The sequence below is a fragment of the Labeo rohita genome, chromosome 15 (genome assembly GCF_022985175.1).
Source record: "Labeo rohita strain BAU-BD-2019 chromosome 15, IGBB_LRoh.1.0, whole genome shotgun sequence".
Classification (NCBI taxonomy): Eukaryota; Metazoa; Chordata; class Actinopteri; order Cypriniformes; family Cyprinidae; genus Labeo; species Labeo rohita.
This window is the reverse complement of record NC_066883.1, coordinates 13428094-13455438: the sequence shown is the minus strand read 5'-3', so window position 1 is coordinate 13455438 and position 27345 is coordinate 13428094. Positions and strand designations below refer to the sequence as shown.

Here is a 27345-nt window from a genome sequence, read left to right as displayed (position 1 = left end):
GAATAAGGTCAAAATACTACGAGAATAAAGTCGAAATATTTTAAGAATAAAGTCAAGATAATTCAAGAATTTAAATCGTAGAAATTAGAGTTATAATATTTTGAGAGTATAGCCTATATTGCGTATGCAAAAGGCCCGGATATGACTTTATTCTCAAAATATTTTGACTTTATTCTGGAAACATTTTGACTTCATTCTTGAAACATTCCAACTTTATTCTCGAAACATTCCGACTTTATTCTCGAAACATTCCGACCTTATTGTCAAAACATTCCGACTTTGTCGAAACATTCCGACTTTATTCTCAAAACATTCCGACTTTATTCTCAAAACATTCCGACTTTATTCTCAAAACATTCCAACTTTATTGTCGAAACATTCTGACTTTATTCTCAAAACATTCCGACTTTATTCTCAAAACATTCCGACTTTATTCTCGAAACATCAAACTTTATTCTCAAAACATTCAGACTTTATTCTCAAAACATTCCAACTTGACTTTATTCTCGAAACATTCCGACTTTATTCTCGAAACATTCCGACTTTATTCTCGAAACATTCCGACTTTATTCTTGTAGTTTTTCGACTTTATTTTTGCAGTATTTTGACTTTATTCTCGTAATTTTAACTTTATTCTCATAATATTTTGACTTTATTCTCATAATAAGAGCTTTCCATAAGAGGAAGGACATTTTTCAAAAATTCACCTTTATGTTCCACAGACGAAATTAAGAATTTTCAGTTTTGGGTGAAACTCTGTAACTGTTGTATGACCCCAATCTCTAATCCACAGGCTTCTAAACCTCATCTTCTCTGCCTGGTTGATACTTGTAAATACCCCCCTACATCTCCAAAACACATCGGCGCACTCAAACAAACCTCTCTCCAACCCTTATCCACGACAGCACTAATGAACACTCCACATGGCGGCTAAAGCCTGTAAACAGGGTGTTGACCTGCAGAAAGGGGCTTGGTTGAGAGAACAGCCTCCCCAGAACATTGGCACCAGGGCCAGTGGCTCATCATCAATGCGGCGGGTCTGTCAGGTTAAGCACCACTGCAGCTCAGATACTTTGTGATGAAGGAGGAATGTTGGCAGGTAGGAACATAACCCCTCACTGGGCTAAAAATAATGCTTGTATCCTTACAAAAAAAAAGTACTGTGGTGGTACCAATGTACAGTGATGCAGTTGATTGTAATACTATGGTACTTTAATATATATTATTGTACAAAATTACCAAAATACTCATTTAGCATGATACCTTAATAGCAATACACATTTTTTTTTTTTTTTTTTTTTTTTTAAGAAAATTATGGTATTGTCATGGTGTATCTCCAAAAACATGGTAATGCTCTACCAAAGTATTTCTCTGTAATGCATCAAAAAGAATAAAGAGCATTACAGACCTGCTACCCATGAAGCCTATTGTGTTTTTTGTTAGCAGAGAAAAATGAAAGTGTCTCTCTAAGAGCATAACATTATGTACTAATTATCTTCCCCGTCTGAAATGTCTTTTCATTTGAGTTTAAGTTTAGCTAAAAACAATAATTTAAAGGAAGACAGAGTATTAAAACTTGTGCCAAATTCTAAACTGACAGTAAAAAAAAGAGACCATTGTTTAAACATTTTGTTTCAAAAGGCCAACGAGAAAAATATAAATGTTAAATTGGTCAAGTGACACATATACGGAAAAGGCAATTTGTTTTAGGAAATGTTTAAAGCATTAGTAAATGAACTGTCAAAGATGGAAAATAAAAACAAAAAACACAATAAATAAAAGAAAAAAAAACAACATAAAACCACAGCAAACAAAACCAGAGAAAAAAAAAGACATCAAGACTAAACAAAGTAATAACATATAGGCTGTGTTATAAAAAAAAAGAAAAAAAAAGTATGGATAAAGTCATTTGTTCGAATAAAATATTGCTGACAAAGACAATAATTCATTTAAGGCAACACAAAAAAATTAAAATAAAACCAACATAAAACTAATGAAAACAAAAAACAAACATCACAACATAACTAAACTAAACTAAAATAAACTAAAATAATAAAATAATAAAATAAAATAAAATAAAATAAAACAAAAAACAAAAAATAAAAATGCAGGCTGTTTAATAAAACTCACATTCACGTGTGGGTAAAGTAATTTGTTTTAATGAAACGTTACTGATTAGAATCAAACAAAACAATAAAAATAAAGCTGTTTAAAAAAAAACTCATGATAAAGTCACAATCAAAGCCTATTAAGTATAAACTCATTATCTTAACGCTTTTGTGTTAACAATGCAGTCTCTTACCCAGATCTTTGATTTTAGGCAGCACGTTGTGTGTAAAGTTGCTATAGGATGCCACTTTGCCCTCCGGAGAAGCAATGCCAACGTGGGACTCGTATATCCGCAAGCTCCTGGGCTTCTGTGGACGTGGGTGCTTGTGCTGGCACAGAAACAGCAGGGAAATATCTCTGGAATAATTCTTCATCCAAATTTAACATCACAGTACATGCCAATACAACTGAAGATAAGATGGGGCCGCTGAACAGAGCTGACAGTAGCTAATTTGGGGAATCACACCAAATCATGACTCATGACTGGAGGACATTAACGGGCATATATAATTCATAGTCTGAGGAGATGATGTTCACAGTCTTGACTTGACATTAAAGCAAAATTACAACTAAGTAGAAAGCAGTGAAATGGCTCATGTTGTATTTATGAAGCAGTTTTCTTCATCCTCCTGTTTTCAGAAACAGTTTGCTTTACTTGGAAACACTAATTAATAGAGAATATACAGTACACACACATGCTATATATATTTCTGCCATTGAACAAAAATATAAAAAAGGCTTTTTATCTTAGAATTTTCTCACTTTTTCCTTAAATTCTCCATTCTGTATGTGCAGGTCAGGAAATAAAAAAAAAAACAGAATTGCATGCTGTAAACTCAGAATACCAAAAAGGAAAAAAATCTGAATCCCCGGATGTATTGTGAGAATGGTAACGCCAGAATTGTGATATGTACAGTTAAGACTACAAATAAAAAAAAGTAATAATTCCGTGATGTAAACTCAGAGTTACAAGAAAAAAAAAAACACCTAAATTGTGAGATGTAAACTTTGAATTTAAAGGAAAAAAGTATGAATTGTGAGGTGTATACTCAAAATTACAAGAAAAAACATCCGAACTGAGATGCAAACTCAGAATTATGAGAAAAAAAAACATCTGAATTGCGAGACGTAAACTCAAAATTTACAAGTAAAAAAAGCCAAAACTGCGAAATACGAACTCAAAATTACAAGAAAAAAAACATCTGGAGTGTGATATGTAAACTCAGAATTACAAGAAAAAAAGTATGAATTGTGAGATGTAAACAAAATTGGAGATATAAACTCAGAATTACAAATTATATCTAAATTATGAAGAAAAAAGTAAGAATTACAAGATGCAAACTCAGACTTAGCAGGAAAATTGTGAGATGTAAACTTAGAATTAAAATAAAAAAGTAAGAATTGTTAGATATAAACTTAGAATTACAAGTAAAAAGTCAGAAATGTGAAATGCAAACTCAAAATTAGCAGGAAGAAAGTCAGAATTGCGAGATGTAAACTAAGAATTACAAAAAAAAAGTCAGAATTGCAAGATGTAGACTCAGAATTAGAAGAAAAAAGTCTGAATTGTGAGATGTAAACTCAGAATTACAAGAAAAAAGTAAAAATTGTGAGATGTAAACAGAATTATGAGATGTAATCTCAGAATTACAAATTATATCTAAATTACGACTTGTAAACTGAGCATTACAAGAAAAAAAAAAGTAAGAATTGCAAGATGCAAACTCAGAATTAGCAGGAAAAAAGTCTGAATTGTGTGATGTAAACTTAGAATTAAAATAAAAAAGTAAGAATTGTTAGATGTAATCTCAGAATTAGAAATAAAATCTTAATTGCGACATGTAAACTCAGAATTACAAGAAAAAAGTTTGAATTGCGAAATGTAAACAAAAAATTATAAGGAAAAAAAGCCAAAACGCAGAATTACAAATTATATCTAAATTATTGTAAACTGAGCATTACAAGAAAAAAAGTAAGAATCGCAAGATGCAAACTCAGAATTAGCAGGAAAAAAGTCTGAATTGTGAGATGTAAACTTAGAATTGCAAGTAAAAAGTAAGAATTGTGAGATGTAATCTCAGAATTACAAATAAAATCTAAATTGCAAAATGTAAACTCAGAATTACAAGAAAAAAATTTGAATTGTGCGACGTAAACTCAGAATTACAAGAAAAAAGTCAGAATTGTGAGATATAAATTTAGAATTACAAGAAAAGAGTCAGAATTGTGAGATATAAATTTAGAATTACAAGAAAAAAGTCAGAATTGTGAGATATAAATTTAAAATTACAAGAATAATGTCAAAATTGTGAGATGTAAACTCAGAATACCAAAAAAAAGTCAGAACTGTGAGATGCAAACTGAGAATTCAAGATGTTAAACTTAGAATTACAAGAACAAAGTCAGAATTGTGAGATGTAAGCTCAGAATTACAAGAAAAAAGTTTGAACTGTGAAACGTAAACTCAGAATTACAAGAAAAAAGTCAGAATTGTGAGATATAAAATTAGAATTACAAGAAAAAAGTCAGAATTGTGAGATATAAATTTAGAATTACAAGAAAAAGGTCAGAATTGTGAGATGTAAGCTCAGAATTGCAAGAAAAAAAATAGAATTGCGAGACGTAAACTCAGAATTACAAGAAAAAAGTCAGAATTGTGAGATATAAATTTAGAATTACAAGAAAAAAGTCAGAATTGTGAGATATAAATTTAGAATTACAAGAATAATGTCAAAATTGTGAGGTGTAAAAAATATCTAAATTGAGATGCAAACTCAGAATACCAATAAAAAAGTCAGAACTGTGAGATGCAAACTGAGAATTCAAGAAAAAAACACCTGAACTGCAAAATGTTAAGTCAGAATTCTGCCCAAAAAAAAAAAAAAAAAAAAAAAAAAAAAAAAAAAAAAAAAAAAGAGTTAGACTTGTGGGATATAAGCTCAGGGAAATTCAGAGAAAAACTGTAAACTCTGAATACTGATTAAATAAAAAGTTATAACTGTCGGACGTAAACTTGCAATTGTTTGGGAAAAAGAAAAAAGAATTGTGAGATTAAAAAAGTCACAGTTACCTTTCTTATATTTTTATTACATGGCAGAAATAAACTTCCATACCATTCTCACTTACAGTACATGGTCATCCAAGTGAAAAAAGCAATAGATGCACATTGTTATACTTAAATAGAAGGGTTGAAAGTTGAGAACCCATTACAGTTGACTACAAAATAAAAGGTTGTGGCACACAGATGCTGGGGGGAAATAATCACTTACAATGTAAGGTTGAGGAGGGTCCCAATGTACCCAATCATAGATGACGGACTTCTCATGCCTGGTCACATACTTTGCCCAAGGTGAGATTCGGTACAGCCGCTCACCTGCTCTGGTGTGAACAACCACCTGGGAAGAGAGACAAATGAGGGATGTAACGGCAAGGGCACAGAGAGAGGGTCGGAACGTGGGCACAAGCAAAGGGCGCTGGGTAATGCAGGTAAGAGAAAATGTGTTTACAGCTGCCAGAGAGCAGGGATAAAGGGCCAATCTCATGCAGAAAGGTCACACCGTACAAGCAAAGAGGACATTTGAGTTCAGCATGACCGCTGGAGGTGAAAGAGGTTTTATACTGGAAAAATATGACTTTTGAATTTATCGCATCGAGTTTGTGGAAAAACTATTTGTGGCAACAAGCAGCTTCTAAGCGGTTTATGAGTATTTTTAGAGGGAAAACTGCATGGTTATCAATTTGATAGCCAGTTTGATTTGTGGCAATAAATGTGCAGTGATTTTGGGAATTATTTGTGTTTGCTTACATTTTTGGCTTGTACTTGCTTTACAGGCATATACATACAAACTTGAAAGAGCAACATGAATAATAGATCAAACGCTTTCCGTTTTTACCAATATGCCCTAGATTACAACTATAGACACAGAGGCCAGGAAAGATTATGTGGGAACTTGCGTTTGTGCCAGTGTTTAAAGCAACAACTCACTCAAAAATGAAAATTATGTCACCGTTTTCTCACTCTCAAGTTTTGTCCCCCCCAAACCTCTATGACTTTCCAGAGAATACAAAATGAGACTTTCAGCAGAATGTGTAGGTTGCTATTTTCCAAAATGACAAAAAAGCACCATAAAAAATATCATAATATTCTTTTATAATGCTTTCTGGAGTTGGTCAGTGTATGTTTTAATATATGAAAATAAGCAGCATAGACATTCAGTTAAATATATATATATATATATATATATATTTTTTTTTTTTAAATAGAAAAAAAAACATTGACACTAGATTATACCTATACATGATGATATATACATAAAAAAAAAAAATCACAATTTTGAGATATAAACTTGCAATTGCGAGATAACTTGTGATTCAGAGGGGGCAACTGAAAAAGGTGCACTGAAAGTGATTTGTAACCGTGTCAGGTATAGTTTATTATGCCAAAGTGTGTTTTCCTCATGGAGAGGAAGATTTCTAGAGCTGTCTAAAGTAAAGCTATTAGGCAGCACAAAAGCATTGATCAGAAACGGAAAGGGTCATTTAATCCTTCGTGTACTATCGGCATTGTTATTTATAGCTGGAGCAAAACTATTCACTCGCAGATATTAAAAACTCATCATGTGTCTCAGATTAGACTGCAGAAGCTATCCTTTCTAAAGGGCATTTGAAGGCAGTGTGTGAATTTAATGTCAGAGTGTGATTTTTCATTGATCTGTAGAGGTGCAACAGAGGGGGCAGCACAGGATGTACAAACACCAGAACTCAAAAGGGTTTGTAAGGGTTCTGCATACTTTAATCTGATATTATACGGTAATTTATTAATATAATATAATATAATATTAATATTATACATATTAATACAATATAATACAATATAATATAATATAATATAATATAATATATACATACATATACACACGCTAGAGAGAAAAAAAATACTGACATAAATATTTTTTAGATAATGATTGAAAATAAAAATAAAAAATAAAATAAATAAAAGTTTTGGTAATACAACACAGCTCTAATACTAGAAATTTTAAATTAATTTTTCTGCATATTATATACCCAGTAGAGAGAAAAAAGTTCATTATTTTCACAATTTTAAGAATTATCAAATCTGATATTATACTGAAATAAAATAAAACAAAACAATAAAATAAAAGAATTTGTTTTAAAAAAATGTGACAAGTACTTAGTAATGTACTCTTTATGTTGGTTTCATATGATTTGGGGGGGAAAAAAAATGCCATTCCAAAATATCTTCTTTTATGTTTAACAGAAGAAAGAAACTCTTACAGGTAAATAAAATAAAATAAAATAAAATTAAAAAAAATTATTATTTGGTAATTCTACGTGGCCTTAATACTAGAATTTTTAATTCCAATATTCTACATGCATATCAAAAAAAAAAAAAAAAAAAAAAAAAAAAAAAAAAAACTTTATTATATTGGCATTTCAATATAATACAACGTACATTTTCATAACTCTAAATACTGAAAAAAATAAATTCTATTATTTTATATTATGGAATCTGGAACCAAATATATTGTATTCAAAAATATAGTAAACATAAAAATAAAATACACATTAACAAAAAAAATCATTATAGTTCCTCTTTAAATAAATAAATAAATATTTGGAGCTATGATTATTATATTATATTATATTATATTATATTATATATTATTAAGTTACTGAATGATTTATTAGAATTATTACTAAAGGATCATGTGATTCTGAAGACTGAAGTAATGGCTGCTGATAATTCAGCCATTGTATGAATAAATATTTTATATGTATATTTTATATATATATATATATATATATATATATATACACACATATATATATATATATATATATATATATATATATATATATATATATTCCCGTGTCCTCGTAAACCAAATGGCTTAAAAACACACTAAATGTTATGATTATTCACATGATCTAAATTTTGCACCTGACAACCACACTCTACGTAAACTAGCTTAAGGTGCTCGGTTTCCAGTCTGCTTTCCAAAGCAGAGTGAGAGGAGAGCGGTGTGTGCTCGACTACAGTCTAACTCACTCAAAGTCACTCTTGTCTTCCTCCCCGCTGCCGCACACAGAGTCACACGACTGTCAGTACAGGAGAACAGATCGATAACGGAGCGTCTCTCACCGTGTGAATGCACCCGCGGGAGCTCTCCATCCTGAGTCTCCCTATCTCTCTCTTTCCCGGGCCAAAAAGCAAATGGATCATTTGATGGTCCCCTCCATAAGCTGCCAGCGAGAGGTAATGACAGAGCCATTGGCACCTGCCGGTGACCTACAGAGCAGCGTCCCAGTGGGGCTCAATCATTAGCGGCTTCTCACCCGAGGACATGCGGGAGCGCCAAACCGCCACACCACGGGTTTGCCAGTTTATATAATTACCCAGAAAAGAGTGCGAGAATGGACAGATGCTGAGCCAGACCGACTGATGGAGAGAAAATAGCAGAAAATAGCAGACACACGGTGTCAATGAAAGCAGGGTGAGGTGGAGGATAAATGGATGATGACAAAATTCTTACTGAGTTCATTTAATGTCTGTCACTTTGCTGTACTCTCATATTAGGGTCCGGTCACAGGTTTATTGAAAACATTTACTGCCAATGAATATTTCTTACCTCATCATGAAACTGTTTTGCATTATTTTGATTAAAGTACATATTTCTGTTTCCATCATAGTGACATTTTGGAATTGTTTTCTTTCCTACTACTATTCAAAAGTTACAAATATATTGTTACAAATATTTTGTCACAAAAGAGATTTAGTTCTTCTGAACTCTCTCTTATAATCTACAAAAATTTCTGCAACAATATTACGCAGCACAACTGTATTTAACATAGATAATAATAAGGAATGTTTACTGAGCGCCAAATTAGCATATTGGAATGATATCTGGAGGAACAAATTCAAAATAAAATAAAATAAAATAAAATAAAATAAAATAAAATTTACATTTCACATTTTCACTTTTATATTATTATTATTATTATCAAATAAATGCAGCTTTGCAACCCTTTAGTTTAGGTGCCACCTCATGCTTTTTTAATTTCCCCACAAAACAAAACAAAACAAAATAAAACAAAAACAAAACAAAATAGCCATTTCACAATTTAACTTTTATTATTATTATTATTATTATTATTATTATTATTATTATTATATAATAAGCATGCCACCTCATATACACCTCAATATAATATAATATAATATATACATACATATACACACGCTAGAGAGAAAAAAAATACTGACATAAATATTTTTTAGATAATGATTGAAAATAAAAATAAAACATAAAATAAAAAAAAGTTTTGGTAATACAACACAGCTCTAATACTTCTTTAATTTCCCAAATAAAATAAAATAAAATAAAATAAAATAAAATAAAATAAAATAAAATAAAATAAAATAAAATAAAATAAAATAAAATAAAATAAAATAAAATAAAATAAAATAAAATAAAATAAAATAAAATAAAATAAAATAAAATAAAATAAAATAAAATAAAATAAAATAAAATAAAATAAATGTTCCAGTTCGGCGATGAAACAGATATATCATGGTTCTATAGAGGAGGAAAGAAAAAAAAGACAGTCAGTAACTGTCATCAAAAAACTAGTTACTTATTAGTACTTCTGTACTAATATTAGTCATATTTGTAGCTTAATGCAAGAAATTTTCAATTTTTGTGTCACTACATGTACTTTTTTAAAGAAATTTCTGATGATATTTTGTCTTTAATGCAGTGAATTTTTTATTTGTTTATTGGACAGTTCTTTTTTTTAATTTCTAGAACATCTCTTACAATTCTATGCATTCTTATAATTCAACATAATTCATTATTTTATTTTATTCTGTTTGTTTGTCTAGTCATTCATTCATTCATTCACTCACTCACATTTAATGACTGACTAATTTCAGTTAAATGTCTTGAATTTAGTCAAGAGGCACATAGCAGCTCCCTGCTGCAATAATTTTTTTATTTTATTTTATTTACCCAAATTTAATGACTGGCTAATGTTAGAATTTAATCAACAGGCATATAAAACACCCTTTGTAACAACACACAAAAGTCTCTCCAATATGATATGAGCCTGCGGTGTAAAGCAGAAAGAATAGGACAGTCCACATCCTGCATAATTAAAGTCTGGCCGGACCACTTTTCACCGGGAACATAATCCAATTGACACTCAACTCATCCGAGTCCAGTCTGAGGACCTGAACTGGGACAGGGCCAGGGTCTGCATCTGGTTCTTATCGTCCAGAGCCTGACCCAAGAAGACAACAGGAACAAAGCAACCAGAAAAGCAGCCTGTGCCCAGTGAGTGGCATCTACCTGCCATCAATCAAACCTCTGCCAGCGTGTCACACCACATAATGGACAGCATGAGCAGAAGAGGCTGGACTAAACACAGAGATACAGAACTGGCTGGAGAATCTATCAGTGACATGATGCGGTTTTTAGGTCAATTCGTTTATTCAAAAACACATTAAAAAAAAGCCCAGAATGGTAGTAAGGATATCGTTAAAATGATCCGTGTGACTTTTTGCGCACAAAAAGTATGCTCGCAGCTTCATATCAGTTGGACGACTGATGTCACATGGACTATTTTATCAATGTTCTTACTACCTTTGTGGGCCTTGAATGTGTCAGTTGTGTTGCTGTCTATGCAAGGTCAGAAAGCTGACAAATTTAATCAAAAACATGTTAACTTGTGTTCTGAAGATGAACGAAGGTTTTACGGGTTTGGAACGACATGAGGGTGAGTAATTCATAACAGAATTTAATTTTTGGGTGAACTATCCCTTTAAAATATCAGATAACTTTTTTTATAAAGACAATTTTATAAGGTTTTATTAAGATTACTTTAGGCTGTAGAATATCATGTGATGCAACTTAGCATTTTTGAATTCATAATTTCTGATATTTCCATAAAAGAAAAACTTAGGTAAAACAAATAAATCTTGCCTTTAAATTATATTTAAAAAGAATTTTGAAAATGATTATAAACGTATTCACACGTATTCAAGGGTGTAAGGAAAATATGTTAATTTTACTAGTTACACATGACATTTTTAATCATGAAATGTAAACTATTCTTGAAAATGGCCTACTTTCTTTTTCCAAAATCAGATGAAACTAACCTAACGAATACATTACTTAAAATGTGGCACATGCATTTATCTTCTTTTGTGTTTAACAGAAGAAAGAAACTCCTACAGGTTTGGAACAACAACAAAATAAAACAAAACAAAACAAAACAAAACAAAACAATAGGGTTTAAAACACGTGCCAAGTTCTTAGTAATGTATTCTTTATGTTGGTTCATATGATTTTGAAGAAAACAAAATTATAACAGTTTACATTTAATGATTTCAAAATATCTTTTGTGTTTAACAGAAGAAAGAAACTCCTACAGATTTCGAACAAATGGTAGTATAATTCATTTTTGGGTGAAGGATCTTAATCTTTTTAGGGTTAAGAATCTTAAGGTTCCATTTGGTAAAATTAATTAACTCCAACAGTTAAAGAGATAGCTCATGCAAAAATGAAAATTCTGTCATCGTTACTCACCCTCATGAGACTTAACCCTCAAAACACAAACGTAGGCATTTTTATTGAAACCTGAGAGGTTTCTGTCCCTACATTAAAAGTCATGGCAACTAAAACTTAAAAGATCCAAAATGGCTATAAAGGCATCACAAAACGAACCAACATTACTTGGTTTAATCAAAATCTTGAAAAGAGATGCGATGTGATTCATACCATAGCATGGCGAGGGTGTTTTTACGTGTCATCACGATCACGTCTGATGCGTAAATTTGTGGTTTTGAACACTTGGCCAAAAACACAGACCAGAAACTTTTGAACACTTGACCAAAAAGCAGGGGCCCTTCGAGAAACCGCAGGCCCATGTACCCTCGACCTTTTGGGACAGGCTTGGCAGGGCAGAGACCCTGGAGGAACCCTCCACAAAGTGCCTGTGTGTACATGCCAAACCAGACCAAACACGGGGTCCCGAGACCCCAACTCCCCCTATCCAATGCTCCACACCCCAAGTCAATAAACCCCAGAGGGCTGGAGATACATCCCCCTCAAGTTCAAATTCGATCGGCTATAGCTCCCTAGACATAGTGCCAAACCTGACCAAACCCTGGGCCCTGGCAGACCTCCATGACCTCTACACAATGCCACCAGCCCCAAGTCAAAAGACCCCTGGGGGCCAGAGATATAGAGCCTCCCCCACCCCGGGGCCTAAACCTAACCTCCTCCCCGGCCACCTCAGCTATAGTTGTGCCTTTTTTCTTTGAATAACATGCACGGATGAATCGTTCACAGTAATATCAATGCGTGTTAAAGTAAATAAAGCCCATTCAGCTTGTTGACTTTAATTGAATGTACAATCTCGAACTGAGCGAAAAGTCCAACTGATCCCGCAGGACCGTGCTTCAATTTGTTTAAAATTAAAGCTCCGTGTTTTAAACCTCATGGGTGTGAAACTCCAAATTGGAGTGGCGTTATTAAAAACATATGCTGTTGAAGAGCATCAAATGGCTTGAAAGTCACAGCTGTTGCTGTATCTTTAACACTGACACGCTATCCATAAAGCGGCTGAATATTAAAGCCATCTTGACAGCGCATAAAGGCTTCATGATACCTCAGCGCCTCATTCAGGATAATGAAGTAAACAAACCAGCTAATGCGTCTGCTCACCTTCAGCTTGGAGTTATGAGTGACAGCAGGTGTCTTGTCCTCTTTTGGGGGTATGTGCAGCTCCCATTTCCCAAAGTCCTTTTTAGTGTAGGGATGTGAAAAATTATTCCAGTCATCTATTAAGAAAAAGGAATAGCAGTTAAAAACTTCCCCTGTTTAATACATAGCATTATCTACACTAGATTTTTACATTTTCTGAAGAAAAACCGAGTGGTACTTGTATATATATGTATATGTATATGTATATGTATGTGTATATATCATGAACAATAATCAACTGCTTTTATATGAACCTTAAATTTGGAATACAACTTGTTTACATTTATGGCTTTAATTTATTTTTCACAGTTTTAGAGCAAAACATGTCGTCACCTTGGAATTACAAGGTTCTATCTGATGTTTTTGTCAAAATTAAGTTCATATTTGGTGACAAATATTTACATTGTGATGTTTCTTTTGTACGCTGTGTACATTTTGGGCCCTTATTTATAAAAAAAAAAAAAAAAAAAAAAAAAAAAAAAGGGATCTGTCTATGGAACCCAAAAATTTTGAAGCTCAATATCTCAAATCTGCTCAGAATGCAGATAGAACCTTATAATTCCAAGGAGACAATGTTTGGGAAATATATATTTTTTTCATATAAAATTTGAAAAGAGTACTTTTGCACATTTGTCATAAAAACAAACACAGACGTTTAGTCTCTTTTTAAAGATTTCTGCTGAGGTAAAGTACAGTTTGAAATTTAATTTTCAGGTCTACACTCAAAAATTGATTAACAGGTAATAAATGGACATCAACTACTGCATAGATATAATTTAGCATCATAAAATTTTTAATGGGTTTAATGAAGGCCCGCCTTCCGAAAAATGAAATGTGTTGTGATTGGATAGCTTTCCCACTGCGTTGCGATTGGCGAACAGCTTAGACCGTGTTTCCGTCCTGCTACGCCCCTTGCCAAAGCAGTTAGCGTAAGATAGATTAAAGTGATTCTTACGTTTTAAATATGGATATTTTTCTTACAAAAACGCATCGATTCGCTGTCTCCTACAGAGCCTTTATTGACCCCCCAGAGCCATGTGAGGCACTTTTTATTATGGATGGATGCACTTTATTAGACTTGTTTTGGACTGATGAAGAGAAACACCGGCTGAAGCCATTCTAAAGCTTGGGAGTGCCAGGACAATTTGCAATATAACTGACTGCATTTGTCTAAAAGAAGGAAATCATATACACCTAAGATTCATGGAGGGTGAGTAAATAATACGCTACAGTAGTGTTGGGTCCCATCCTCAGCCTGTGAGATCGCTGATACATGATACTATTGTGCTAATTTATTTAATTATTTTACATACTTAAAGCCAAAATTTGGCTTTTTTAATCAAAACTCTGTAACTGTTAATCATACTTTGTGTGAAAAGGAATAAAAGTTGTCATTGTTTCATTGGTTCTAGGGTTCATTTCAACTGGAAACTGCAGTGATTCGTATATATATGTTTTGTTTTGTCTTTGTTTTTCCAGTTGTGCTGAAATGTATATAGAGGCACGTATTTCCAATGAGCCTATGTTGGGATTTGCAATCTTCAACAATCTGCATGATCTGAATTATCATTCTTTTGCACAATGTATGCCAAGTTTTAATAATTAGTGTTAGTGGTTTGTTCATATCCTAAGCAACAGTAATAGGGATGCTTATCTGTTTCCTAATCTGCATTCTCTCTGATAAAATTACTAACAACCGTTTGTTTATTCAAAAGCAATGTACATTCTACCATGCGATCAAAGACTACAGAATTTGGCCTGCAGTCTGTAAAGTCTGGCTCATTACTTCTTTAAGAAAAAGCTTGCACTTCCTAATGACTAGAAAAGACAAGCAAATGCCTTCAAATCCTGCATTCACGCATTTTCATGGTGAGAAATCATTATGCCAGACATTTGACAAACAAAGGATTTCAAAAGAAAGGTCCTTAGTGACTGACTGACTGACTGACTGCATTCGGTCTTGTAGGCAATTCAGATAACCTTGAAGGGATTCTTCCTTTTTGTCTTAACCTGAGCACAATGTTCTTTCATCTGGTTTAAGATGAAAAAAATGATCTGTCATAGAGAACAAACAGTCAACTACAAATTGACATAAGATATAGATGAATAGGCAGACTAACTCTTGTATGATTTATGAATTCTACAAAGGAACAAAATATCAGTACAATAGCAAAACTTTCTGAATTATGAATTGTGACAAAGCGGAAAAGTTTCTAACAAATGCTTTTTAGAAAACACTCCAATATTTGCACAGCACAAATATCCTACCTTACTGTTTTCATAAAACTGTGTTGCAGATTAAGCATAGCACAGTAGATTAATATTTTATGGCATTAAATTCATTATTACCGATGCACAGTTATACATTTTAATTTTACTGAATATACAACATCTGAAAATTACAACATTTTAACGTATTTACTTAAAACTGTTTCATTTTCAAGAGCTTACATATAGCTTAATATTTTAATCTATTAAAATAATCAATATTAATGTACAGTGTCTTGTAGATTACATTTTAATTTTACAGAATACACAAATTCTGAATTTGTTTTGCATAAAACAGTTGCATTTTAAGTGTAGTTTAATATTTTAAGCCATTAAAAATATTATATTTGTACATTACGTTTTAATGTCACTAAATATACAAAATCTGAAATTAAGTATTTTTTGTGTTTTTTTTTTTACATAAAAACTGTTGCATTTTAAGTATAATAAGGTATAGCTTAACATTTTAAGCCATTAAAATTATCACCATATGTATTATACTCGTACATTATATTGAATGCTACAAAATATACAAAATCTAAAATTCAGTCTATTTTTTTCCTTTATTATTGATTAAAAAACTCTTGCATTTTAAGAATATAGTAAAGCTAAGTATAGCTTAATATTTTAATTTTACTAAATATACAACATAAAAAAAAAAATCAAATATTTTGTCTTATTTCTAAACTATATTGTGTTTGTTTTTATGAGTAGTACAGTACAGCTTTATTTTAAGCCATTATAATAATAATCATTGTTGATGCCCAGAGACTTTTACTTGTATAATAAATTAAATATTTTTTACTAAATTAATTATTTTACCTTACTATTTGCACAAAACTGAATGTTGCATTAAGTTGTAGATGTACAACCGAATATACAAAATCTGAAAATATGCAAAATATTTTCTTATTTTATGCATAAAACTGTTGCATTTTAAGTGTAGTTTAATATTTGAAAATAATTATAAAATAATCAGTGAAATAATTATTAATGCCTTACAATATATATATTTTACTTTTACTAAATATACAACATTCGAAAATAAATCAAATATTTTACCTTATTTCTGAATAAAATTATGTTGCTTTTTATGAGTAGTACAGTATAGCTTTATTTTAAATCAATGATTTTAAGTTACAATTTACATATTATATAAAATTTTTTGCATTAAGTTGGAGATTACATTTTAATTTCACAGTAAATATAAAATCAGAAAATATGTAAAATATTTCCTTTTTATGCATAAAATAGTTTATTTTAAGCCATTCAAATTATTATTAATAAAATGTACAAACTATTATACTTGTACATTACATTTTAATGTTACTAAATATACAAAATATAATTTTTCTTTTCTTTTCTTTTTTTTTTTTTTTTTTTTTTTTTTTTTTGTTTTATTATTTACATAAAAACTAATGGATTTTAAGTCTAGTACAGTTTGGCTTACATTTTAAGCCATTAAAATCATCATTAATAATGTACAAACTATTATAGTTGTACATTTTAATGTTACTAAATATACAAAATCTGATATTAAATGAATTATTTGCTTTATTATTAACATAAAAAAAAAAACTGTTGCTTTTTAAGTACAGTACGGCATTAAAATCACCCATTACAATAAAGATTATAATTTTTATGCTTGTATATTACATTTTATTTTTACTAAATACTAAATCCATTCCAATGATTATTGATGAGTAGACACTTTTACCTGTATGATAAAACAAATCTTTTTACTAAATCAATTATTTACCTTCCTATTTACATATATAAAACTGAGTGTTGCATTTTAAGCGTATAGCACCATTTTCATTTTTAAGACATTAAATAATCATTATTTTAGAATTTTACTAAACATATTTAAATATGGTATAGGCAATGACACATTTAGCTGAACTTCAGCTTCTTAACTTCTAAGCTTTGGCTCAACTTAATATTGTATTTTTGCTTAACGCTTAATTTTAATGAGATTCGAGATCTAACAAAAATCGCTGCAGTCCTACTCGACGGGAAGACAGCAAGCGCCTAGGGCTTTTGGGAAAAGGCCTTAGAATGAGAAAAGACGTACTGAAGTCTCCAGTGAGAAACAGAGCTTCGGCGGCCGGGGCCCACTCCTTAAAGACAAGGCTGTTGTCTGGCATCCGCTGTACTCCGTAACTCTTATAGCTGCGTGTGAACTGATCAAAGCCTCCTTCGGCCTCCTCAAGGAGTGTGAGCTGCTTCTCAAACAGCCCATACCTTCAGAAACAAAACAGAGGAAAACTTCTTAGCAACTATGGACACAATAGATGCTGTATCTCTAGTTCCAAAAGCAAGATGAAAATCCTACAAAAACATCAATATGCGTAACGTCTCTGAGCAGCAGCCAGAGTAAATATATCATAGTACAAAGATGCTATGGGCAAAATACAAAACAAGTATATCCCAATACACACAGAAATCTGAATGGTTGTTAACCAATTTATTTGGCATTCAAAAGCCTCATCTGAATTATTTATTAAGTTAATATTTCATACTATTATATACACCTTCTATCGAACAACCCTTGGCAGAACCACCACATTTTCCCCTCAGGATCGTCTTTGAAATCTCAAAGTTGAGTTTGCATTTGAAAACAGCCGCCCACTCATGTATATTGATGGAGGTTGCCATTGACCTGGCATCTTCGACACGCCGCACATTACATCACCCGGAGACAATAAACACCTAAGCATGCGTCCTGTTCTTTGACTTCACTTTTGTTTTCAGTATCACCCACCTTCTTAAACAGAAATATGGGCACCGAGCCAGCCAAGTTCTGCCGGCTGCTCGATTTTATACAGCGGGATGAAGTTCACCTCCCACCTTCTGGCCATCAACAAAGGTGTGCCACAAGGCTCTGTACTCCCCCCTCTTCACTCTTCCTTGTTCACAAATGCACTAGCTTTACTTGAAAGTACAGTAGCATGGCCTAAATGGTGGTATAATAGTATATATCATCTGATAGTCAAAATATGTCAACCAATCCTTTCAGCCAATAAAATTTGCAGCAAGGTAAGTATTTGAAAAGGTTTTTGGTTTTTAGGTCTGGTGATTTATGATGCAAAGACAATGTTTTTTAGACTGAGGCCAAATGTAGAAGTTTAAAATAAATAAATCTTTTGTTTTGCATCTAAAAAGTAAGACTTCATGATCTAGTAATCTAATTAGATGAACTACCTTGCATTTGTAAGACGTTTTGAAGAAATTAATTCAGGCATTAAATTGGTCAAATAAGACAGTAAAGTCATTTATAATGTTACCAAATTTCCACAAATATATTATGAAGCACATTGTTTTATATATATACACACATTACCAGCCAAATTTTTGAACAGTAAGATAAAAAAAAAGTCTGCCTTTATTTGATCCGAAGTACAGCAAAAACAGTAAAATTGTGAAATATTTTTACTATTTAAAATAACTGTTTTCTGTTTTAATATATTTTAAGATGTCATTTATTCTTGTGATTTCAAAGCTGAATTTTTAGCATCATTACTCCAATTACATGATCCTTCAGAAATCATTGTAATATTTTTATTTGCTGCTCAAAAAAGATTTATTTAGGGGTTCAAGCGCATAGCGCCAAAACCCTATTGTAGTTGTTAGAATGGTTACCGATCAGCGATCTCCGCGTAAAACTGCTTGTGCAGACCAAACCGTGTCGTAGAGACTTGAAACTTGGAGGAATGGTAGTACTCACACCGCCTACAACGTGACCAAGGCTCACCCCAATTGGGCTGACGGGGCTGATACAGTAAGCAAAAATGTGAAGTCGCTCATAACTCCAGAGTGGATTGCTTTTTGGGTATTTTGCATTTTTTTTAAAAACTACTTTTGCGAACTAGTCCTAGTTTTTTGCCCAATCAGAATGAAACCAGTGCAGAAAGATTCTCTGGAGAGCGAATATCAATAATTATCAAAAAGAAAAAAAAAAAAAAAAAAATAAACTTTCAACTCATCATTGCAGAGGGGTGCCAAAACATTCGAAAGGGGCAGGGACACTTTCAATAAAATGCCTATAACTACTACTCAGAACTATAACTAAACTCAGAACACTTATGCAGGAGCTCAATCTGAGGTTACAAGAAAAAAAATGTGGCGCCTGGCCACTTGGTGGCACTATGAGAGGGGAAAAAAATGGCTGTTACCGCAGAACAATTTGCTCTACCAGCATGAAAATTGGTGTGCACTGTCTTGGTCTAAAGTACCACAAGGGTCTACAAGGACATCTGTGTATCTCAAAAACATGGCCGCCATTTGCAGATGAATTCTGGGCACCTGTTAAACAAGTTTAACAGAGGCCGATCGGAACGAAACTTGGTGGGACTGTTTGACTTACAGCCCCAAAGGTCTGAGAGAAATTTGAAAGAAATTGGCCACTGGGGCAATATCGCATTTTTCAAAAGTGTAAATGATTATACGTCACGCGGTCTGTACATACGCGCAACATTCATATCATATGATAGAACTCCGCATTCCGGACAACTTTGCCTCTAGAATCACTGCTATCAATCAAATCGTTTGTTAAATGATTGGGGGTGTTGGGAGAAACACTACAGTACTACTGTCTGGACTCTCTAGGCCAATAATTATCAAAAAATGATGAAATTTACCCTTTGGGAAGCTATAAGTGGGTCGTTTAGAAAAGGGGCCTGTCCAAATTTACCCAAAATCCTATAAAGCCTAAAGGAAAAAGTAAGACTTCACAAAACCTGCTGAGCAGGTTTTAAGGGGATCGGACCACAGCTGGCGCTATAACAGTCATAAACATTAAAAGACATCATATTTCTATGGTAAAATACCTGGATTTGCCAAAAATGCTTTTTTAATCACTGATTTAGGTGGGTACATCTTTGCTATATCATATGTAATGTCTTTTTTCCATATATGCTTAAATGCCTTAAGGGCTTGAACCTTGCTGCTTGCAGCTATATTATTATTATTTTGAAAACAGCTGAGTAGAAATGTTTCAGGTTTCTTTGATGAAGAGAAAGTTCAGAAGAACAGCATTTATCTGAAATAGAAATCTTTTGTAACATTATAAATGTATTTATCATCACTTTTGATATTTAAAAAATCATCACTATATATATATGTATATATATATATATATCACTATATGGATAATATAAATAATATAGATAGATAGATAGATAGATAGATAGATAGATAGATAGATAGATAGATAGATAGATAGATATTGAGCAGAACAGAGCTCTTTGAGCAGAACAAAAAAAAAAAAAAAAACATTAAAAAACTTTTGACTGGTAGTGTATTTTCTTAAAGGTTATTTTAGATAAATATTACACAATATTACTGTTTTTATTGTACTTTCAAGTAAATTCAGCCTTGGTGAGCTTAGTGATTTTTATTTTGTTTTTTTGAAATATTGACCACAAAACGTTAAACCATATTGCATATATGGACACTGTGATATAAAATTACTCATACTGTGGTATAAGATTTCAGTCATATCCAACTCTGCAGCACAGTTCCTGTCAATACAATACAGAACAATATCCGCTAGAAGTGGATAAAGCAATCACCTGTTGTGCTAACAATAAGCTATGAATGACCTTTCTGAGGTCACTTTATTCTTCAGGCACTTATAGACCTCAAACTCCCTGTCTCCATCAACAGCCAATAAATTGCTATAACAGACTACTTACAATTCTATAGGCGCCTATACCTAAAATGGCACATCAACACACACCATCTCATCAGGAAGCCGCATCAGACATGATCTTCCTGAGACAAATCAAGAAAGTGTGGAGTCAGTCAACACCTCCTTGTTCGATTCTGCAGAGCCATTTCATTCTGACAGCTAATGTCTGTGTGTGTGGTACAGAAACACAGAGAAGCTAACAAGAAAAACCTGGAACACATTGTTAGGGGGGGGAAATATCCACACAAATTATTGACTTCAAAAACACACTTGAACAACATCTTACCACCTGCTGTTTGCCTGCAATAAGCCTCCAATCAATACTATACATATACGTATAAAAAAAAGTCTCAATTGTGAGATTACAAACCCAAAAAAAAAAATGTGTCTGTGCTTCTATACCACACAGAGATTAGTTGTGACAATCTAATGGCTATTCAAAGAAGTCAGAATTGTGAGATAAAAACTAACTGACTTTCTCACAATTCTGTTCATTCTCACAATTCAGATATTTGTTTTATTTCAGCCACAAGGTAATTTGATTATTAGCCATTAAATTACGACTTTTCACAATTCTGACTTATTTCTTGCAATTGTGAGTTTATAGCCCCTTTTACACAGTCTTTACTGGTAAATTGCCGGTAAATTACTGTTAAGAGATTGCTGTGTGAACAAGACCCTTTCAAAAATACCGAAGCTGCAACATTACCAGTAAATTACCAGTAATGTGCTCTGTGTGTATGCAGAACGAAATTACCGGTTTGAGCACGTAAAAGTTCAGAACGCGCTGATGTAAAACGTCTACTCTGGGCCAATCATAACATTCTGATGCAGATGACGCATTTACTCCACGCTGTGTAATTCGGTTTGAAGTCATCTAATATGGTGTTTCTTGGCCAAAAGCAGCTGCATAAATGTAAGCGTTTGGCTAAAAAATAAAACCAAAAATACTGACCACATATACCCCTCCATGTTTACAGACACAACACCAGGAGGTGCAGGGATTTAGACAGGGTTCTTACAGATACTGTAAAATGAAATTACTACTAAAAACTACTTTTTGATTTTCAAGGACTTCAATCAGAGATCTCACTTTTCGAGCAATGTTTTCCATTCAAATTCTAAAGAAAGAGAAACAGATAAACAAAAATGTATATTTAATAAAATATAATTATTTTATTTTTAATAAATTTAATTAAAAAAAGGCAAAAATAAAGTGAAGCACAAGCGAAGTATCACTACTAAAGTATACTACACTTTTACTAGCTTAATAACTAGTACTAATACAGTTTAATAACTGTACTGCATTAATGGTTTGATGTTTTCTACTGTTGATATAAAAAAACAAAAAAAACAAAAAACAAAAACAAAAAGCAATTCACAAAATCACTCTGAAATCCTGATCTGAAACTAATGATTCACGAACCCACACCGAAGTCCCGTTCTGTATGGTGCACTTCAAAATAGTGAATCATTTTGCGACACAATGGCTTAACTGATTCTGAGTTTCTAAAAGCTCTGTTTTGCCCATTACTATGTGCTTTTTAAAATCATTACAAGAGATGTTGACATTTGATGGTTCTTTTAATTCGATCTGTTTTTTGCTAGTGAATCACTTGAAAAGAATGATCAAAGTCATGAGCTTGAATCAATCAGGGGTGCGTTTGGAAACAAACTAGCTAATCAGGACTGTTTCCCGAACACGGCTGCATCTACGTCGTTTGAACCACATCAGCTAAACAATGCAGGGCCGTTGTTAATGACGTCTCTGAGTAATAACTTATGCTATTTAACTTATTAGAGATCTCTGCTATATTGAACATGGCACCTGATGACTAACTTACTATTTTTTGTTCCCTGTCATTTTGTTTTATTTAATGTTTAATTCATCGCGGCTTCCCTCTTACATCATACTCCAGGGTTCCTGTAGGCATTTATGTGCATGCGCACTATTCAAAAACGGCGCTTGCAGAGGAAGCTTAAAAATACATAGATTAAAATGCATTTATATTTAGATTGAGTGAAAGATATAGATTGCACTGCATGTTAGCTTGCTTATTGTGGCCAAGAGCATAATTTATTGAGCCCATATGTCTTACTAACAAGGAACTCTGCTTCTAACCACAGGTCGAGAGCTGTAGTTCCAACCACGTAAGTTTGTGACACTGTCTGCGAGTGTTCATTTGAACTTTCGGGAAACACAGAATCCTTGAACTATGTTCAACTGATTTGGTTCATCTGTTCCTCTTTTCACATCTTCAGCCATGTTTACACAACACTGTCAGTACTAGAACTGGCTTAGCTCCATTGTTTTCTGACATTAACTGAAATAATTGAAAAAGGTATGATGTTTTTTTGAATCGGTTGAATTTTGCGTGAAGAGATATGTGCTTAAAATTGACAAAATTAAACACTTATTTCATAGATACATTGTTTTTCAATAATTCAAGCACTTTTCAAGTACCTTTTCAGGAATATTTTTTTCAAGGGTTTTCCAGGCCTTAAATTTCAAAAAGCCAAATTCAAGTACTTTAAGCACCATGTATGAACCCTGTTTAGAGGTCGTTTCTGGTTAATGTCACAGAATTTACAGGTATTTTGAAACTGATGTGTGAATGGTGCTTTACCGGTAAAAAGACGGAACATCGTTGTGTGCGTGTGAACAGCACTTTTTACGGTAAAGTCCAGTAATTTACGACAATTTACTGGTATTACTGTGTGAAAGGGGCTTGTATCTCACAGTTTCAACTTTTGTGCTTAGAACTGCAAGTTATATCTCACAATTGTGCATTTGTATCTCACAATTCTGAATTTATTCTCAAAAAAAATCTGAGGAAAAAAAAAAATCTGAATTAAGAGATAAAAACCTTAATTAAGTCTCTTTTTTTAATCCCTTGGCAGAAACAGAATATTTTTTTTATATTATTTTACTTTATTTTTGTATTTTATTGTAATTTATTTAACTTTACTTTGTGTGTGCATTTTAATAAAATTAGTAGTAGTAGTAGTAGTAGTAGTAGTAGTATTTGCTTTTTCTTTTCTGTTTTTTCCTGTCCCTATATGTAATCCATATTGTATATTATGCATTTAGGTCCTGTAATTACATGAAATTACTGTAATGTTACTGTCATGTGTTATGCACATTCTACTAAAACCATTTAAACCCACTCTGGTCCTCTATCATTAGATGGCATTCTATTATATTCTACTGTAAAAGGTTTCTGAAAATGGTCGTGACATTTAACATCACAAAAGCAAAAGTCTGTCTTAATAAATGTCATTTAAGGTACTTCAGGGCTAAAAATGAAAACAAGCTCTTGAGCTTTACTTGTTTATTTCTGAACAACCAATATTCTGTTCCACAGCTCTACATTAGCAGTGACTTAACATCTGCTTTTGAAACGTAAGTGCTCACAGCACACTAGAGAACACCTTATGGCTAATTCTCATTCTTCAAAACAATCAATAGCATTTAAGATCCCCTTCGCCACCTGCTGCTTATCAGATTCCCTGGTTGCATGCCGTCGCTACAAGAATTAAATGCCGAATCTAAACTGCTAAGCTCTCAGCGGTCTGTCAAACGCCTACAGCATTCACACGCAGGGCGATTTTCGGCGATAAAACAACTGGAACTCATTCGTTTTCAATAAGAGTTGGTGGTTTCCGGCGGCATGAGCAGTATCGATGCCATGAAGCTGAGCTCAACTTTCTGCAAATGAGCAGCAATTACCAACAAATCTAAAAACGGCTAGCAGAATCCAACAGCACAGAGACTTATCAACCAGAACACCCCTTAAGGTCCATTGCTGGAGATGATGGGTTGAAAAAGAGGCCAAAGCTCTTGGATGGTGCCCCAGGATAAAGAGGGCAAGCTGTTCCAGTCTGAAAAGCCAAAATACGTGCATCCTCAATGTGAACTTTAAGCCTGAAGTGCTGACAGGCCTGGCATGGTCAAGCCAAGCAGAACCCTTCAGGTCTTGTCCATTTAGGTCCCAGACACCTTCAAAACAAATGTGCCATGACATGTTTTGATTTTTGAAACATGCTCTGGGTGGCTGAATGGACCCCAGGCTCGCTCGGCGGTTGATTTTACCCTTAGGGATGTGGTAAACTACACATTTAGTGATGTTTGCTTCAGGCAGATTGTTAGGGAGAGGTGTGCTAAAACATAACTATGCGAGTGGACAGATAGTGTTCTTGTCGTTGCTACCAAACCGGGGGAAAAAAAAAAAAAACAAGCCATATCAGAGTAGTGGTCAGGTGCTTTTTTGACTTGGGCCTGTAAACAGATACCTAATAACTACCTGCAACCCTTTTTATTCTTACATAATGTAAAAAAAAATTCAGTTATTACTCACTATTCAATTTTAAATGGACAGTTCACCCAAAAATGAAAATTACACCATGATTTACTCATGCTCAGGTGTATATGACTTTCTTCTTTCAGATGAATACAATTGGAGTATTCATATTTAAAACTTTATAAACCATGAATCCCAAGCTTTCGCTAACTGTCGTGTCCATGGGAAAAACAGTCTCCTCTTGACTCCTCTCGAAATCCTCCAACATTTATCATTACAAATCCTTGTTTTATACTGTATTTTATATTTGTTTTGCTCTCTCCTCTGCGCTTCTGTGTTCGGCACTTCTCATGGGAGCTTACACTATGCCTACGTCCTACGTCATCCGCTGGAGCGCCACTCTCTCGTGAACACACATACAACAATTAGAGTTAGATTACGGTTTATAAAGAGAAACTTTCCACAAGAAAAGCGTGCGGGCTTACAGGAAACTTTTAGATGTGCACAAGAAACTTACTGCATGCTCATGAGAAACTATTACATGCACATGAGAAACTTATTGCATGCTCGCAAAAAACTTTTGCGTATGCACAAGAAGCTTATTGCATGCTCACAAGAAATGTACTGCATGCTTATAAGAAACTTTTGCACGAGCACAAGAAACTTATTGCGTGCTCACAAGAAACTGTTGTGCACACAAGAAACTTACTGCATACTCACAAGAAACTATTGCATGCGCAAGAGAAACTTAGTGTGTGCTCACGAAAAACTATTACGTGTGCACGAGAAACTTTTGCGTATGCACAAGAAACACTGGAAGCTTATGAGAAACTTGCGTGCTCACAAGAAACGACTGCATGCTCACGAGAAACTATTGCAGGGTCACGAGAAACTATTGTCTGGTCACAACAAACTTTTGCGTGTGCATGAGAAACTTATTGCATGCTCACAAGAAACGACTGCGTGCTCACGAGAAACTTATTGCGTGCTCACGCAAAGCTTATTGCTTATTGTGTGTGCTAGAAACTACTGTATGTGCACTAGAAAGTTATTGCATGTACATGAGTACCTATTGCCTGCTCACAAGAAACTTATTGTTGGCTAACAAGAAACTCACTGCGTGCTTACGAGAAACTATTGTGCACACAAGAAACAATGCGTGCACACAAGAAACGTAGTGTTCACAAGAAACTTACTGCGTGCTCAATAAAAACTATTGCACCCTCACTAGAACCTTACTGCGTGCTCACAAAAAACTATTGCATGCACACAAGAAACGTATTGCGTGCGCACAAGAAACTTACTGTATGTTCACCATAAACTTATTACGTGTGCACAAGAAACAAATTTTGTTCACGAGAAACAATTATGTGCTCATAAGAAACTCACTGCTTGTTCACAAGAAACTATTGTGTGTGCACAAAAAAACATATTGTATGTTCACGAGAAACTTATTGTGTGTATTTCCTTTGTGCGTCTCAAAAATGTTACTTTGAAGAAAATTAAAGTATGGATGCACATGAATTAATAAAGACCTACAGTATTTGTTCAAAACCCATTTGCTGAGAAACCATGCCATGATGTGAGCTGATGGCTCAATATGGCTGTGAGCATTTGCCAAGCATTAGTATGTGAAAGTCTGTGTATTTTTTTATGTTATTTTTTTTTTTATTTTTTTGCAAAGGTCCATTTAAAACTGTTATATTGTGACATTAAAATTTAAAACAACTTTTTCTATTTTATTCTGTTTTGAAATATAATTTATTCCTGTGATCACAATACAGTAAAACATTTTTGTTGTAAAATATGATTGCAATTTAAAGCATTTTAAAAATGTAACGCGTCATGTGATCCCAAAACTCTTATATTGCGAACTATTATTACAGTTTAAAACAACTGCTATCTATTGTGAGATTATAGATTATAGAATTTGTTTACGATACGCTGATCCTATATTCTGACATAGCATCATACACTGTATTTAAAGTAAATATGACATCAGACAAATGACTCTCTCAATCAAAGTTTGTAGCAAGAGGTTCCTGCCAATTCCTGTTCTCAGGATTACTGAGACTCTCCTCTTTTGTTTGTAATGGCTTTTGGTGCCTCTGCCCCCGTCTTTGAGTAGTTCTGATAATTGGATTAGGACTGGTGAAATGGGGCAGTTTGCTACACCTGAATACTTCAT

General features: G+C 33.2%; 1 protein-coding gene across 1 annotated transcript in view; it reads right to left on the bottom strand.

The window, feature by feature from the left end:
* Nucleotides 1-27345, bottom strand: part of gbe1b (glucan (1,4-alpha-), branching enzyme 1b) — a 205877-nt gene that overhangs the window by 152319 nt on the left and 26213 nt on the right. Inside the window, 4 exon segments of the mRNA XM_051129146.1 lie at nucleotides 2303-2438; nucleotides 5379-5504; nucleotides 12858-12973; nucleotides 17239-17408. Of these exon segments, the coding sequence (XP_050985103.1) occupies nucleotides 2303-2438; nucleotides 5379-5504; nucleotides 12858-12973; nucleotides 17239-17408 (548 nt within the window).